This window comes from Onychostoma macrolepis, chromosome 13 (genome assembly GCF_012432095.1).
Source record: "Onychostoma macrolepis isolate SWU-2019 chromosome 13, ASM1243209v1, whole genome shotgun sequence".
Classification (NCBI taxonomy): Eukaryota; Metazoa; Chordata; class Actinopteri; order Cypriniformes; family Cyprinidae; genus Onychostoma; species Onychostoma macrolepis.
In genome coordinates this window covers 7524658-7540992 of record NC_081167.1, presented here as the reverse complement: position 1 = coordinate 7540992, position 16335 = coordinate 7524658, and the positions used below count along the sequence as shown (strand labels likewise).

Sequence of the window (16335 nt, the reverse complement as noted above, 5' to 3'; positions counted from 1 at the left end):
ACCATCACAGGAAATCCAAACAACAAGTTGAGGGGGGTTTTAAAATGAAAGTGCATATACTATTTTTTACACGAGTAAATATATATAAAATAAAAAAAAACCACAAAACTTACAAAAGAGGGCATGTGTTTTCATCTACGGTGTAGTTGCTTGAAAACAGAAATTCGTTCAACTAAGGAGGTAACCATAGAAACAGTAGGCTGCTTGAGCACTTGTGGTAGGACGGAATATTTTCGAAAAACATTGTTATTATTTATCATATTATTTATCACTGCCATTTTTTTTATAGATCTGTTTATGACAAAAACATAAAAAATGATTTAGCTAAATGTTGTAGGGCTGCCAAAATAGAATTAGGGTGTGCACCTTGATTTCTTCTTGAATGTTACCGTACAATTCACCTACGCTGCCTACAATATATAAAAACAAGCTTAGAGGCATCCACTGTTTGGACTTTAACAGGCTTTTTTACACCATCTCTCCAGAATTGCTTGAGCTCACATCCTTAGACACATCCTTATCAACAATTCACAGCTCTCACCTTGCTGAGCTCCTACAGTGAAAAGAGTACAAAAAAAAAAAAAAAACACATCTAATCAGAGTCCATCATATCCAAAAACCAGCCAGTTTTAAATTTTTACTATTCCTAATAATAAGGTTATTTTGAAGGTGAAATGTGTCAGGGGTATTTGCCTACCACAGTCAACATTACAGAGCGACTTCATTTTGTTTAAAAGAGACATTGTAATGTTGTAATGATCATAAAACCAGTGATCCATCCCAAACGTATGATCAAGTGATTGCGAATCAGGTATTTATACAGGCCCAAAGTCGAGTGCTCTTTCGACATTTAAAAGAACCCATTCAGTCTGTGAAGTCAGTCAGTCACATCATTCGCAAACGAGAACTCAGAAGCCACATGTTATCTGGTTGGCATAATTCTGAATAAGTTGCTTAACAACCCAGACAGTATGTTGAAACAAATGGCATGATAAATAAATAAATAAATGTCTCTGCAATATTTACTCAATGAAGCCACAACATAACTACATTGAATAGTCATGGCCTGTACCTACTGCATGTACTGTGTCCAGATCCACTCTTTCACTCAGTACAAAGTGAATGCCTGACAGGTACACCACTGACAGGCGACATGAATAACATTGATCCTGGCATTCATGTGGATGTTACTTTGACAAGTACCAACTATCAAAAGAGTGTTGCAAACCAAATAAACCCCTTCATAGCAGTGGTGTTTCCTGATTGCAGTGGCTTCTTTCAGCAGGACAGTACACCCTGCCACACAGCAAACACTGTTCAGGAATGGTTTGAAGAACATGACAAAGAGTTCAAGATATTATCTTGGCCTCCAGATTCCCCAGATCAAACACATCCGATACGTGATATGCCCCACCTCACAACATGAACCTTTTTTTGGCAGCATGACCTACAGAATATCAGTCAGTAGGTTTTATTGTGGCTGATCACTGGCTACGTTTACATGCACCATTTTTGGTTCAATCGGATTGAATTCATTCCTATTGATGAATCTGAATGTAGTGTTTACATGAATGCTAAATAAAGTGATCGGGCTGATGTTGTGCGTTTATATGTCACAAGCTTCAAATCGAATTTATTTTTTTTTTAACATGCGCACACTGCCAAAATATAGAATTTCCCACTGTTTGCACGTAATAACCACTCTCCTACACTGTTTCTTTATTTGTTTTTAACAGCAGAATGAATATTTATCCATTTCTGGATAAATATAGCCTTATATAAACCGCTGTGCCATGCTGCTCATATTTATCATGCAGTAAAATGCCCCTCCCTGCGCACAAAACGGGTTTCCTGTGGATGAGAATCCGAAACAAGAACTGGTGGGACGAGTTCACTGCCGAGTGAAAGGAGAGTTTTATAATGACAGGACACTCATTCATACAACACTTAATTCAAAATGAAGAACCGCCCCTTCCTCTAGTCATACGTCATTATGCTACTCCTGTGTTATTGCACATGCGCAGTCCTTTCAGTTTTCAATCCGATCAAGTGTTTACATGCACTCTCAATCGTATTAGAAAAGGAATAAACCACCCCCTTCAATCCAGTCGAAATTTCATTCCGATCGAGCTCAATTGGATCGATTAAGGTGTTTATCGGCTTTTCATTCCGATTGAGCCATCAATCCGATTACAAACTGATTATTTGGTTGCATGTAAACGTAGCCACTGTATGAATAATTAACACTATGTATACAATTAATTTAAGGCTGGGTAAGTGATTTGGTTCAAAAATATTTTTTTTGTTATGCTGGTTGAAAGTCTTTTCACATCCTGACAGCAATCACAAAGATAAGTTGCCTAAATGTATTTACAATTATGTCCATATTTATTTGGACACAGGCACAATTTTTATTATTTTAGCTGTTGACCAAAACATATTCAAGTTACAGTTATATAATGAATATGGGCTTAAAGTGCACACTCTGAGCTTTAATTTGATATGTACCTCCCCCCTTTTTCAAGAGATCATAAGTAATTGGACAGTTGACTCAAAAGCCATTTCATGGACAGGTGTGGACTATTCCTTCATTATTTCTACATCAATTAAGCAAGTAACAGGTCTGGAGTTGATTCTAAGCGTGCCATTTGCATTTGGAAGCTGTTGCAGTCAAAGGAGCTCTCTATACAAGTGAAACAGACAATTGTTAGGCTTAACATACAGCCAAGAGAAGAACACACTCCAGGAGGTAGACGTGTCACTGTCAAAGTCTACAATCAAGAGAAGACTTCACGAGAACAAATACAGAGGGTTCACCACAAGGTGCAAACAAGGCCAGGTTAGACTTTGCCAAAAAACATCTAAAAAAAAAAAAAAAAAAGCCAGACCACTTCTGGAAAAGCATTCTTTGGATGGCTGAAATTAAGAACAGCCTGTATCAGAACGATGGGAAGAAGAAAAGTATGGAGAAGGCTTAGAACAGCTCATGATCCAAAGCATACAACATCATCTGTGAAACATGGTGGAGCAGTGTGATGCATGAGCTGCATGGCTTCCAGTGGCACTGGGTTACTGGTGTTTAGTGGTGATGTGACAGAAGACAGAAGCAGCCGGAATAATTCTGAAGTGTATAGAGATATACTCTTTGCCCAGATTCAGTCAAATGCAGCTGATTGGATGGCGCTTCATATTACAAATGGACAATGAACCAAAACATACAGCAAAAGCAACCCAGGAGTTTTTGAAGGTACAAAAAGTGGAATATTCTGCAATGGCCAAGTCAATCTCCGGATCTCAACCCGATTGAGCATGCATTTCACTTGCTGAAGACAAAACTAAAGGCAGAAAGACCCACAAACAAAGAACTACTGAAGTCAGCTGCAGTAAAGACCTGGCCAAGCATCACAAAGGAGGAAACCCAGTCTCTGGTGATGTCCATGAGCTCCAGACTTAAAGGGGACATCAGATGCAAAATTCACTTTTACATGTTGTTTGAACATAAATGCGTGTTGACAGTGTTTGTACACACACACCCTATGATAAAAATCCACCCAGTGTATTTTTTGAGTGAGCTGTCATCAGTCCGCCATTGTTTCGACGCCGGAGCAGACAAGAATGGCTCCTAAGCGATTGAGGTGTTCTGTTGGATGTAATAATTAACATAGCAGTTGTCATTTATTCCAAGCCGCTGAAGACGCAGTGGATTACTTTTGTTTTCAAGGTAAAAATGGTGTTGTTTTACACTACCATTGAGACATTTTAAACAAAGTATGTTATAGACTTTTCATTAAGACCGTAAAGAATCATATCAACTTGTGGAAAATGGGCATCCGATTACCCCTTTAAGACAGTCATTGCCAGCAAAGGATTCTCAACAAAATAATAAAAATTAACATTTTATTTATGATTATATTCATTTGTCCAATTACATTTAAGCCCCTGAAAATGGGGGGTGCAGTGTATAAAAATGGTTGTAATAACTAAAGTCTACACTTAAATTTCATCTTGATTGTTTGTTTTATTTTAATTATATTCTGGTGGCATACAGAGCCAAAATTATGAAAATTGTGTCAGTGTCCAAATATATATGGACCTAACTGTATGTATTTATATCACCTGTGGAAGGCGCAGGACCATAAAATGTCTGTCCAATCACATCCCTCGGTCCGAAGACTATGATAGGCTGTCCTACCTGCCTGTCAACGCAAGTATTTGCATACCGCCACACACCCTGTTCATGCAGACATGATACGTCATCAGCACGTTCCATTACGCTTCTGCAGAGCGAGCGAGAATGGCAGGTATTATTGTAATATTATGTACTTTGCATTGTAATTCCCTGTTTTCTCACAGGTGAATGAGATATGAGGTAATCTGATAGCGCTACATTCAACCCTCCAACAACGCCATCTCTCATCACGTCACTGATTAGCCTCTGCTCTGCCTGTGCATGTTCATGTGTTTTGAAGGAAACGTGGCTTTAGAAAGAGATTTGCAGGGAGGTTGGGTTCTTAGGGCTAGCCTGACTACATCAGACTTCGTACTTCCGCTCAATTTAATTTCGCTTCTGTACTCAGTCTGATATAACAGACCATCTGTCAGTTTATCTCCGGCTCCGAAGCAGCCGGGCCAATCAACGAACAGAGGGCGGGCTGAGAGCCGTGACGTAGACGCTAAGCGCCGAATTTAAGATTGTAGTTTAGGTTTAGTTTAGGGAAATCTAACACGACAGCGGACATGGAGACACGGGATGCTATTCGCTCTGTTGTGGAGAATATTCCCGGCATTTGCCAACTTAAGCCCGAACAAGAAGAGCGTTTGGTTCACATTTTGAATGGAGGTGATGTTGACCGATCGTCAGCGAGAAACTGGGGAGGCCAAAGTGCTAGTATGTCTGTCAATGACTTCAGGCCCATGGCAACCCATCAGATAACACTAGTTTTATTGCTCAAAGGAATGCAAGCAGAGCAACTCGCACTACCTTTTTCCTATAGGAAAGTTATTATGCCATAAAAATGGACTCTTCTCTAATTAATTCATAGAAAAACCTTTCTTTGAATGAACACACATATCACTCAGGTCACTGTGTATATTATTACTGTTCTTGTATATGTTGTTGTGTATTGTATACTGTTTTATGCATGCTTATGATAGATCACTTGTTAATATCACTTTAACTCATACCATGTTTGGTCTCTATCAATTCAACTTCGGATGATCTAATTGAGAGTGAATATTACATGTTGATACCTATGCAACATATTAGTGTCCCAAGAATCTTTAATAGTTTGTATATCAACTTCCAATCCAACCCCTTTGCAAATGACCATGCTCAGAGACAAAGAGTCATAAACTTTCCCTCCAAAAGTTCAAGACACCATTGGCTCTTTGACACCCCAGAGGTGTGACCTCTATAGCAGATAAAGCTCTCACATCAGTGACGCCTCTCAGTCTGAGGTTCTGTTAGATCCTAGAAGGATGTGAGCTAGAACTCTTCTGGACCCTTAAGTTTTTGTGCCAGGCCTTGCGGCCTTGACTTTCCATTCAACCAAAGCTCCTCAGACCTCAGATGATCTCTTTTTCACTTTCTACCTGGGAAGGAACTCCCAATCACCACCGAGCCAGAATAAAATCTTTTGGAGTTCATCACCCTTCAAACCCGGAAGAACTTTCATCCGAGACTGCATCCGGACACAAACCTAAATGAAACAGAGGTTTAGTATAAGTTATAGACCCCATTATAAACGGCGCTGATGGTTTTATTCAGGTGGTTAACTGACTCTTTTCATAGCTTCATTCTCTGGTTTCCTGATGGTTTCATCCATCAACTTTCATTTGCCCTTTCCCCATGTATGAGTGATTGTATGTTTGTTTGTTTGTTAGACTAGTTTGCGTTAGTGTTTAGTTAATAAAACTCTTGTGCACAAATTACATGAGTTTCTGGTTCTGCCGTGCAAATTAATGTCTCTTTACGATTTTGATCCTTACTACATGCTCTAATGTATTAATACTTAGGAAAGTATTTTCTGTGGCCAAGAAAATATCCTTTCTTAGAGTTGATATGAACTTACACTGAATGTTCGCTGGATGGACAGATCAGTTGATGGCAATTTAATTCTGCTACAGGTATTACTGTCAGCCTGTAACGGGGCTGACGAGACGTGAGACGTGTGGATCCAAGTGCAAGCTTTTATTTAAAGACATGGTCATATTTACAGGCAGGGTCGAAGCAATGGCAAACAGGTATGGCAGGGACAAGACAAAGAGTAATCCTAGGGCAAGCTAAGGTCGACGATGGGCGAACAGTATCCAAAAGGGCAAGGCAGAGAGATAATCCAGGTACACAGGCTATAATCCAGGCAAGGGAATAAACAGAAACCGAACAGTGAGACAGGGGTAAATACTGGGAACACAGACTAGAAAACAACAAACGTTCCATAAAGCAGCTGACACTAGGGGAGTGAAAAACGCAGGACAATACAGGAACTGAACAGAAACACGGAATGGCACGGAAAGGGTTAATCCAGGAAACACGGGCTAGAAAACGAACACAGGAAAACAGGCAATGCAAGACTAGGACACTAACAAGGGCTCTGTAGAGTAGCTATCGCTAGGAGAGGGATAAGTGCATACAATACTCGGCAGTGAGGGAGAGAAAGTCCATGGCTTTAGTAGGGTGTGTGATCAGTGCAATCAGCTGTGTGTGCAATCAGTGCAATGGATGATGGGAAACTGAGTCCAGTGTGATGTGTGCTGTGAGAGTCAATGTGGTGAGTGAGTGACCTCTGGTGGTGAGTGAACGGAAGTTCATAGCCTGGATTCGTGACACAGCCGATATGAATAATTGTAATTAATCATAATTCATTGTAATTATTTATATACAATTCCCTTTCAAGCTAATTTGCTACAGTATATTTATCATTTTTACAGAGAGCAAGAGAACATTTCGCAGTTCTGTTTATTCAACAAGTGTTGATTTCAGAGTAACTGATCTGAGTGAGTTTGTTTAGTGAAGAATTCTTCGCGCCGATTCAAACTCTTTTTTTTTTTTACATCAGTCACGCTCAATAATGTTTTCTGATTCCCACCCGACCACCCCTATTACAGTGAAGCACTGCCACTGAAAAGCAGTCCAGGAGATACTGGACTAAAAATGTATAACTATAAGATAAGAATGTATAACTATAAGATTTCTACCAAGTACTGGAGTGGCAGTTGCCAGCACATGCCCCATTGATAGAGCTGCCTCTTAAATGGATCCGAACGAATGTGCCAACAAATTCAGATTTCTGCTGCTGTTGTTTGAATAAAGTCTCGAGTTCTTATTCATGATAGTTCATGTCCCCTTGTCTGCTCATACCCCACCTTCTTCCCTCTTCATTCCGCCTCTGCACCTCTTTAGTCTACTCTGATTGGTTGTTGCATCTGAGCCCTGATAACTTTAGAAGCACTAAATGCTGAGTGTCTCCTTCATTCTCTTAATTGCGTTTTTTCTTGTTGCAAATCTTCCCTCTTCAAATGCAGACAATTACAGAAGAAGCTGAGAATGTATGACTCTAAATTGCAGGTTGGATATAATTGTTGCATTTCACAATTTGCGTATGATTTTCTGTCCCTCTCCTTGATCTCTCACAGTTGGTGAGTTGCTTTTGTATCCTGGTGAAGAGTAAATCGATTTTTTTATTTATTTATTTTTTCTCCCCATTTTCCCCCCACAATCAGACATGAGATTTTATGACATAATTATGCAACAGCTTTTACAGCTTTTTTTCTGGGGTTCAGAATATTTATAATTACATTATACTAGTATATAATCATAGTCTATATATCATAATAATAATCAAGTTTGCTAAACTTTGCTTGAATCTACTTTACACAGGCTGCATTTTAAGTGTATTAATATCATATATTTATTTGCATACAATAGGGGAAGCAAGTGTTATTTACTTCCTCAGAGTAATAAATCGTTGAACCCTCTAAATTTCATTTATACATTTCATAAATTAAATTTGTCGGCAACAGGGTTTTTATAGTTAAGTAAAACTAAAACCATGAAAAATGCTGTTACTTGAAATAAAATAAACGTTAACTAACATTAAAAAAAAAAAACGTTTTACTTCAGCCAGTTGCCAAGGCAACTAAAATAACTATGAAAATGGAGCATATAAAAAACGATTAAAAATTTTCACAAAAATTGTAATTGTATCTCAGTGATATAAAATAACACAGGACAAAGCAGTCATTCCACCACTACATATAAATCAGTATATGCTACTTTATTATTCATTTATTTATCTATCTATCTGTATCTATATATATATATATATATATATATATATATATATATATATATACACATATATTAGGGGTGTCAACGTTAATTTTTTAACGCAAATTAATCGCTTGATAAAGTTTGACCCCAACTTCTTCCCGTCATCGCAGCGCGGAAGGCTATCATTAAGTGCGTTTACATGGACCATCTTAATGCGATTATAATGAGATTTTGGCGATATTGCGATTATGCTTTAGCTCATGTAAACGCAATACTTCGATCTAAATAATGCGAATAAGCTCATAATCGCAGCAAGCATAATCGTATTAACATAGGTGGCGTACGCCGATTTTAATCGGAATATACAGGCATGTAAATACCTTAATCGCAGTATTGCCGCTCTGACCAAAGTGCGCATGCGCTTGTGACATATATGAATAACGTGACACGCACCTGTAATAATAAGGAGATTAGAAACAGAAAAAATTCCGTGATGGGCTCACAGAAGTGATACCAATGTGAGTCAGTGACAGGCATCAGCCGTGCTCCAGTGAATCCGTGCATGGACCACGGCTGATGCCTTCTGTGAGCCCATCACGGAATTTTCGGCGATTCCGTGATGCCACCATAGATTCGGGGTTAATTAAGTCCGTGAACATTACACGGAATTCTGTGAGATCAGGTTGCTCTGTTCCTTACCCTCATCCAGAAAGGACGAACAGAACGCGACGGCAGCGTATAGACGGTTTCATCAGGCGCACGCGCCTGGACCAAAGTTAACTTCCGGTCTGTGTTTGTTTATAGGTCTTGTTAGTGGCGCCGGCTACAAACACAGTTAAAGTTAAAGTGATGAGTAGTTGGGCTCAGGTTGTTGTGCCGTGGGATGTGTTTCACATACATTTATTTATTTGTGGCGACCCACCATGATATCAAAACTGACCGATTTTCCAAAAGGCTTCGTTGAATAAACATGAGCACGTAACGCATGTTTAAAAATCAAAACGAGGCGCAGGTGTTTTTATATCACTGTATTTCTGAAGGAACACTGTCTTTACAAAATGTTCGATGTCATTTTCATTTCTTCTGGCATGCTATATGCCTGATAAAGCAGCGTTTGTAAGCTCAGCGCTGCTTTGTGTAAGGTACAGCCGTTTCCGGGGAAACCTCTAGTTCTCCTGCTTTAAAGCGCCTCCTGCTGGCAGAGAATGAATTTGCATTTTTAATAAGTCCGTCCAAGTAGTTATCTCGCTGCATCTCAGTCCGTCTGATTTACGCAGCAAACACATTTTGCTTGTTATCAAAACATATTCTACTCTAGAGGGACTTAGCTGTTGTTACTGATTGTATTTGGATGTCTACCGGAAGTTAAGTTAGGGCCACAAAAGCGCGCATGCGCAGTACCGTTTGTTTATGTTGTTGCCGTTGAAACCGTCTATAGGCAACAAATTCCATCATATTTCTATCATGGCGCCGAAAAAGCGTGGAATACAGCGATACAAAATCATTATGCATTAGACGTAAATAGATTAAAACAGCGACCAGTAACACTGCTCTTTCTGAGTCCATCATTTGTGCTGTCCAGTGGGGTATGTGAATAATGGCAGTGAAAAAATTAACCACAATTCTTAGCGAATAATAAGAATAATGGAAATTGCATGTGAACGGGAGTAAGAGCTTTGCTCTTGACATGTAAACATCAAAATGCGATTAAGTCCTTACTCTGATTATTGGAAGTAATCGCAATATTCGTGCGCATGTAAACGCAGTCACTGTGTGATGAGGTTACAGCACCAGTGTTGCCAGGGTAACGGCACAAGTGGGCTATTTTGAAAATACAGTCGCGGGAAAAATTACAGAGCCGTTTTGGGCTACTTTTTTAATGTACCGCGGCCGCCCAAAGTGTATATAGACAAATAAAAATTAAAAAGATCCTTTTACTAATGTGTATTATACTTGAAATGTATCCCTGGCAACTTAAGAATGGAGAGGCGGTTGTAACATCAAACAACCTGAGTTTCAGCAGAGCAGCAGAAATAAACATGACAACAGCCACTATAGATTATATAAGATAATAAACACACGATTACGATAGGATATGGTCTGTATGTGATTATTTTTATATTAATGTGTACATCTGAAATGCTAATTTGTGCAGCGATATAAAAGGCTATAAATAGCATATTTTAACAACAGTAAACGACCAAATTCCACATGTGATCGCAAAAGGAAGTTATTACAAACACTCGATGGTGGTTTGAAGTGAGTTCTGAGTAAAAGTGTACTATTAATCTCATAAATGGTCTTATGAAGCATGATCTAATGAACAGGTACAATTCTTCTTCATAATGCATTTTGTCATAATACTTCACGTAAGGTCGCAAAAAATGTTTTGTTGTATTTATTTAGAAATAGTTGGGTAAATGTATACTGGGATTGAAGCGATGTGGCTTGGTAAACGTTTTATTGCCAGTATAAAGGCTGATGATGGTTGAATAAAAACAAAAGAATGATAAAAGAATAATAAGGATGTCTCATACCTGGCGGAAGCTGGATAAATAAGCTTTCCATTGATGTATGGTTTGTTAGGATAGGACAATATTTGGCCGAGATACAACTACCTGAAAATCTGGAATCCGAGGGTGCAAAACAATCTAAAAATTATATAGAATGAAGTTCTTAGCAATGCATATTACTAATCAAAAATGAAGTACTGATATATTTATGGTAGGAAATTTACTAAATATCTTCATGGAACATGATCTTTACTTAATATCCTAATGATTTTTGGCATAAAAGAAAAATCGCTAATTTTGACCCGTATTGTTGGCTATTGCTACAAATATACCAGTGCAACTTAAGACTGGTTTTGTGGTCCAGGGTCTCACATACACACTTTATATATATATATATATATAGGTAGCTGACGTATCAATGTGTCCTATGGTGTGATGGAAAAATGCAAAAAAAAATAACCTCTAACATTGAGGATAAACCTCTCTCATGCTATTTGTAACTCTAAGAATGAAGATACATTTTTATCATGTTATTTGTAAGGTTTTTTTTGTTTGTTTGTTTGTTTCTACATTTTTACTATGTCACACCATAGGACACAGTCCAATTTTTATTTGTTAACTACCCATATATATAGATCTCATCATCATCATCATATATATATATATATATATATATATATATATATATATATATATATATATTTTTTTTTTTTTTTTTTAAATCAAAAATCCACCAAATAACATTAGTAAAAATGTTAAGACATTTTAATCATTTTTAATAAATATTTACTATTAGTTTATTTTTATTATTATTATATTTGTATTAGTTTATTAGTAGTATTATATTTTTATTTGATATGCATTTTATAAAGCCCTTTTTATTGCTTTCTAATAATATATTGCTTTTAAAACAAAGCCAAACTATGCTTTTCAAACAAACCGAAATTATGCATTTAAACTAAACTAAAACTGCACTTAAAAAAAAAAAAAAAAAAAAAAACTATGCTTTAAAAACAAAGTTAAAACTATGCTTTTAAAACTAAGGTAAAACTAAGCTTTAAAAAAAGCCAAAACTAAGCCTTTAAAACAAAGCACTTATGGCTAGAACTACTAATGCTCTCATTTCCATGCTCATTTTCAGACGGGACTGTGAGGATGTGGACAGGGCAGGCACTGAAGTACGTGGTGCTTTGAGCTCTCTAGTTCTGCTGTAGTGGGCTTACGTGAGGGCTTGAGTTTCCAAATTCCATCAGCATATGTGAATCCATAGTGCTTTTTCACTGAAAGGTGTGTGTCCAAGCCTGGGAAAGAGAAAGAGGATTCTTCACACTGACTGTCTTCACTCAAGTCTTTTTTTTTTTTTTTCTAGTCATCATATTCAACAAGTCAACAAGATTGTTAAAATGAGCTCACTTCACTAATCATATTTTAAATTCATCATCATATCATCACATCACATACGATCCAGAATTGAAGATGACTGCACAAATGTAGTTTCCTACTCTGTCTGTTACACTGTCTCACCTCTGAAACCAGTGATGTTTCAATCCTCTGACTCAATCCTCCCTTCATTTTAGAGCCACTGTTTTAAACCAGTCATGCTGCAAGATCTGCTCAAGTGTCAGCCGTTCGGTTGGATCACGTGTTAGGCACTGGTCAATCAGATCACGGCATTCTGTTTTCAGGAGAGAGTTGGTTAGTCATGACCATGTGACACTAATGTTGGCATGTACGAAAACAGCTTCTGAAACGTGGTTAATTTAAAGGAACACTCCACTATTTTTTGAAAATAGGCTCATTTTCCAACTCCCCAAGAGTTAAACAGTTGAGTTTTACCGTTTTCGAATCCATTCAGCTGATCTCCGGGTCTGGCGGTAGCACTTTTAGCTGCAGCTTAGCATAGATCATTGAATCTGATTAGACCATTAGCATCTCGCTCAAAAATGACCAAAGCGTTTCGATATTTTTCCTATTTCCATATGGATTCGAAAACGGTAAAACTCAACTGTTTATCTCTTGGGGAGTTGGAAAATGAGGACCTATTTTCAAAAATAGTTGAGTGTTCCTTTAAGGTTAAGGGAATTATTATAAACATATCTCTAAACACATAATTGTAACCTCTAACATCAGTTGGTAAATATTAAAGTCTGTGTTTTACTACACTAGACAAGACATTCTCTACCAATGTTTGGTAATTCCGTGCAGAAGCTGTATGTGTGTGTTATCAGTGCTATTCTCTCACCTTTAGATAAATCTGGGTTTTCAAACCTAATTTTGGCCTGCATGATTTCCGTTATATTGCGAAATGGAGAACACGTGTTCACCATCTCATACAACAACACTCCTAGAGCCCAGACGTTTGTAGAGACGGCATGGAACTTGCCATAGGTGAAGAGTTCAGGTGGGAAGTAAGCCCTTATTCCTGTTAAGCAAGACATTTTCAGCATTGAGCAATTCTTAGAAGCATCACATGATCAATAATAAGTCACTACATGATGTTTTCCACACAAAATGCCAGCTCACCTCTATATTGCCTGCAATCATAGCCATTACTACTAAGTAGATGACCGCAGCCAAAGTCTATCAACTTGAGCTCCAAAGTGTGTTTTCTCAACAGGATATTCTCTGGATGAATATCGTTATGAAAAACACCGCACTCAATGCAGTGCAGGACTGCTTGCACCGCCTGACACATGATGAGCCGTGCTGTTGTCTCATTCATGTTAGGATTATTGTTGATGAAGTCCAACAAGCTCTCGCAGGGATCCGGATACTCCATAATGAGGGTGATTTTTTGAGGGTGCTCAAACCACTCATATAGTTGAATGACGTGGGGGCTTATGGGTCCTTGCCTCATCATTAGCATCAGTGCAACTTCGGTAATGAGAGGTTTGGGATGCCCAGCCTACAGAAAAGATGCTTTAAAAGGTTACTTTGGTGACTCTGAAGAATATGTATCATTTTTAAATGTACTGTACTTTACATTGCTTTGAGCTTTGTAGATTTAATAAACAGAGTCAAAGTTTTTTTGCTGCTTAATTGTCTATTGAATTTATACTTAATATTACTTTCAAGTGAATTAACTACAGCAATCAGCACTTAAACAACTTAAAACATGTTTTGCCAACTTACAGTTTGAAGATACTGATCCCGTATAGTCTTTTGAATACGTTTGATGGCAACCTGCAAAAGGTAAAGAACATAGTTGAGCATATTGAACACCTAACCTTAACCTAACCATGAAGAATCAAGTATTTAAGAATAAAACTATCTGTAGGTTCTTTAATTGTTTTTGATTAAGGCAGTGTATACAGATTTCAGTTATTTCAATGTAAGAGTGAAATGTTTGTCTACCTTTTTGCCATCAGTAATACGGATTCCCTCATACACCTTGCCATAGCCTCCTTCTCCAATAATCTTTTTCACTATATAGCGAGAGCGAATGGATTCTGAAAATAAATAAATATGTATAAATTATATACATATATAAATAAAAAATAAATTATGTATTATATATTGTAAAAGCTTGCTAGATCATTTGAAGTTGCATTAAATGCTTAAAGCAGTATAACAATTTATTTTATTTTTTTTCTTCAAGATTTGTAATAACTTACAAAGTCATATGCATAAAAAATTAGTTTAAACTGAAATAAATAAAAAAAATCAACAAGGCTAAGTGATAGTTGGTTAATTCTTAAAAGGCACAGTCTTAATTTATACAATTGGTGCCTTGTGACAATAAACAATATTAATATAGAAAATAAAATAAGGCTCAAACATGTTCAAGAGACAGTAGCTGCCAGCTAACTTCAGTTAAGTTTAAGCACATTTAAATAAACTTATTTAAAAGCAGTTTATTACTTGAATGACATTTATCTTGTTATAATGATCACAAATTTACCATTAGTTGGGACGCAGTCTGAGGACTCTGGGACATGTGACAGCTCAGGATCATCCAGTTCTGGCAGAGGCACAAAAGGCTCCACTACGTTCTGGCAGCGGAAAGGCTGTTTCATAGCCTTCCGCACGTTCTTGAAGAAAGAGTGGATTACTCTCCTCTTCCTTCGTTTTTCTGTACCCTTTTTTGTAACTAAGATCAACAAATGTAATAACTATTAGAGACATCTCTGACCTTGAATTAAATGAAAACAGTTGACATTTTACTGTTATAGCTACATGGATGTCCCTGTTTGTAATGCAATTTTATTCTCACCTGAAGCCTCCAATTTCAGTCTCTCTATGCTCTCCTCAGAGATGACGTTAGGTGTAGAGTCATCTAATCTGGATGCTGTCTTCAGGTTCAGGCAAGCTGAAGCCCCTACTGGCTCAACAGGCACTTCACCTGGAAGTGTAAAGCTGAACTGCTCTCGGAAGCTATCCGAATTGGATAAATCGGCATCGCTCCACCTTTCCAGGCTATCCACAGTTCCTCTCTTAATGATGCACGTGCCTACGCTAAGGCAATGTGTATCTTGGCTGCTGAGGCTCAACAGTTCCAGTCTCTCCACACTGTCCTTAGAGATGGACAAACTGACGTCCGGTGTAGAGTTGTCAAACTGTGGGTCCAGCTGTGGTAGACAGCCTTACGTACTTTCTTGAATAAAGATGAAATTGTGTTCTTCTTCCTCCTGCTGGCATGTTTTTCTGTAACTAAGAAAAACAAATAGAAAGTACTATTAGCGACAAATTTGACCCAGGGTTATCATCATTAACTAAAACATTTTTAACTGCCTTGGCAACTAACTGAAAAGCACTAAAATTACTGGAAAAAAACCCCTGAAACATTAACTCTTGGTATTAATGGAACTTAATGGAATTATTTCCATTTTCCAAATAGATGGGCCTACATTATTTCATTAATATTTCTTACATTTTTATATTTAGTAAATTCAAAAATTGTAAAAATCACAAGTCGACCACTAGTATTAATCACCAGCAAACATGACCTAAAAACTATGACCCATCTATTGTTTTCCTGAATTTGTGAGATGTGTGTAAATCACAGTTGAACAGTTTCAAATTTAATTTTATTCTTACCTGTTGACCTCTTCTCCAGAGGAGCTTCCATGACACTCTGAGGGCCAAGGTTCAACTGGCTCTGTACAAGCTCCTTAGAGATGGACGATAATCTTGAAGACATATTGTCCAGTGTAAATTTATCAATTTTGTGCACTGTGTTTCTGCATCTGCAGTTCTGCACTTTGTGTGGTAGACTCTGTAGACTGTAAAGTCTAAACACTGAGTTTCTTTTCGATATGAAGACTTTTTTTTTTTCAAAAGACAATTTCAATCGTGAAGTCTCTATGACTGAAGCTAGACTAACTCTCACATGAGACTCAGTATTGCATCTGTCACAGATGATACTCTTATTAGTGTATGAATTATCAGAAAAATTCAGCAATATGCAGGCGCGGCTGCTATGTGACGTCATGGAAATGGAACGTAATTTGCATAATGGATTAGAATGAAGGAGTCCCAATGTGCATTTTTTAAATATTAAAGCACTGTTTACCTTTGAAATGCAAGTCTCGCGAGGCAAGGATGTACGCG

General features: G+C 37.6%; 1 protein-coding gene across 1 annotated transcript; it reads right to left on the bottom strand.

The window, feature by feature from the left end:
- Window positions 1-11892: 11892 nt before the first annotated feature.
- Window positions 11893-15925, bottom strand: LOC131552591 (serine/threonine-protein kinase pim-2-like). Its single transcript, XM_058796459.1, has 9 exons — window positions 15823-15925; window positions 14999-15367; window positions 14687-14875; window positions 14140-14234; window positions 13918-13968; window positions 13309-13690; window positions 13028-13207; window positions 12310-12460; window positions 11893-12086 (listed from the first exon to the last, which is right to left on the bottom strand). Exons 1-8 carry the CDS (start codon window positions 15923-15925, stop codon window positions 12354-12356), a joined length of 1476 nt encoding a protein of 491 aa, XP_058652442.1. The 3' UTR covers window positions 11893-12086; window positions 12310-12353.
- Window positions 15926-16335: the final 410 nt, after the last annotated feature.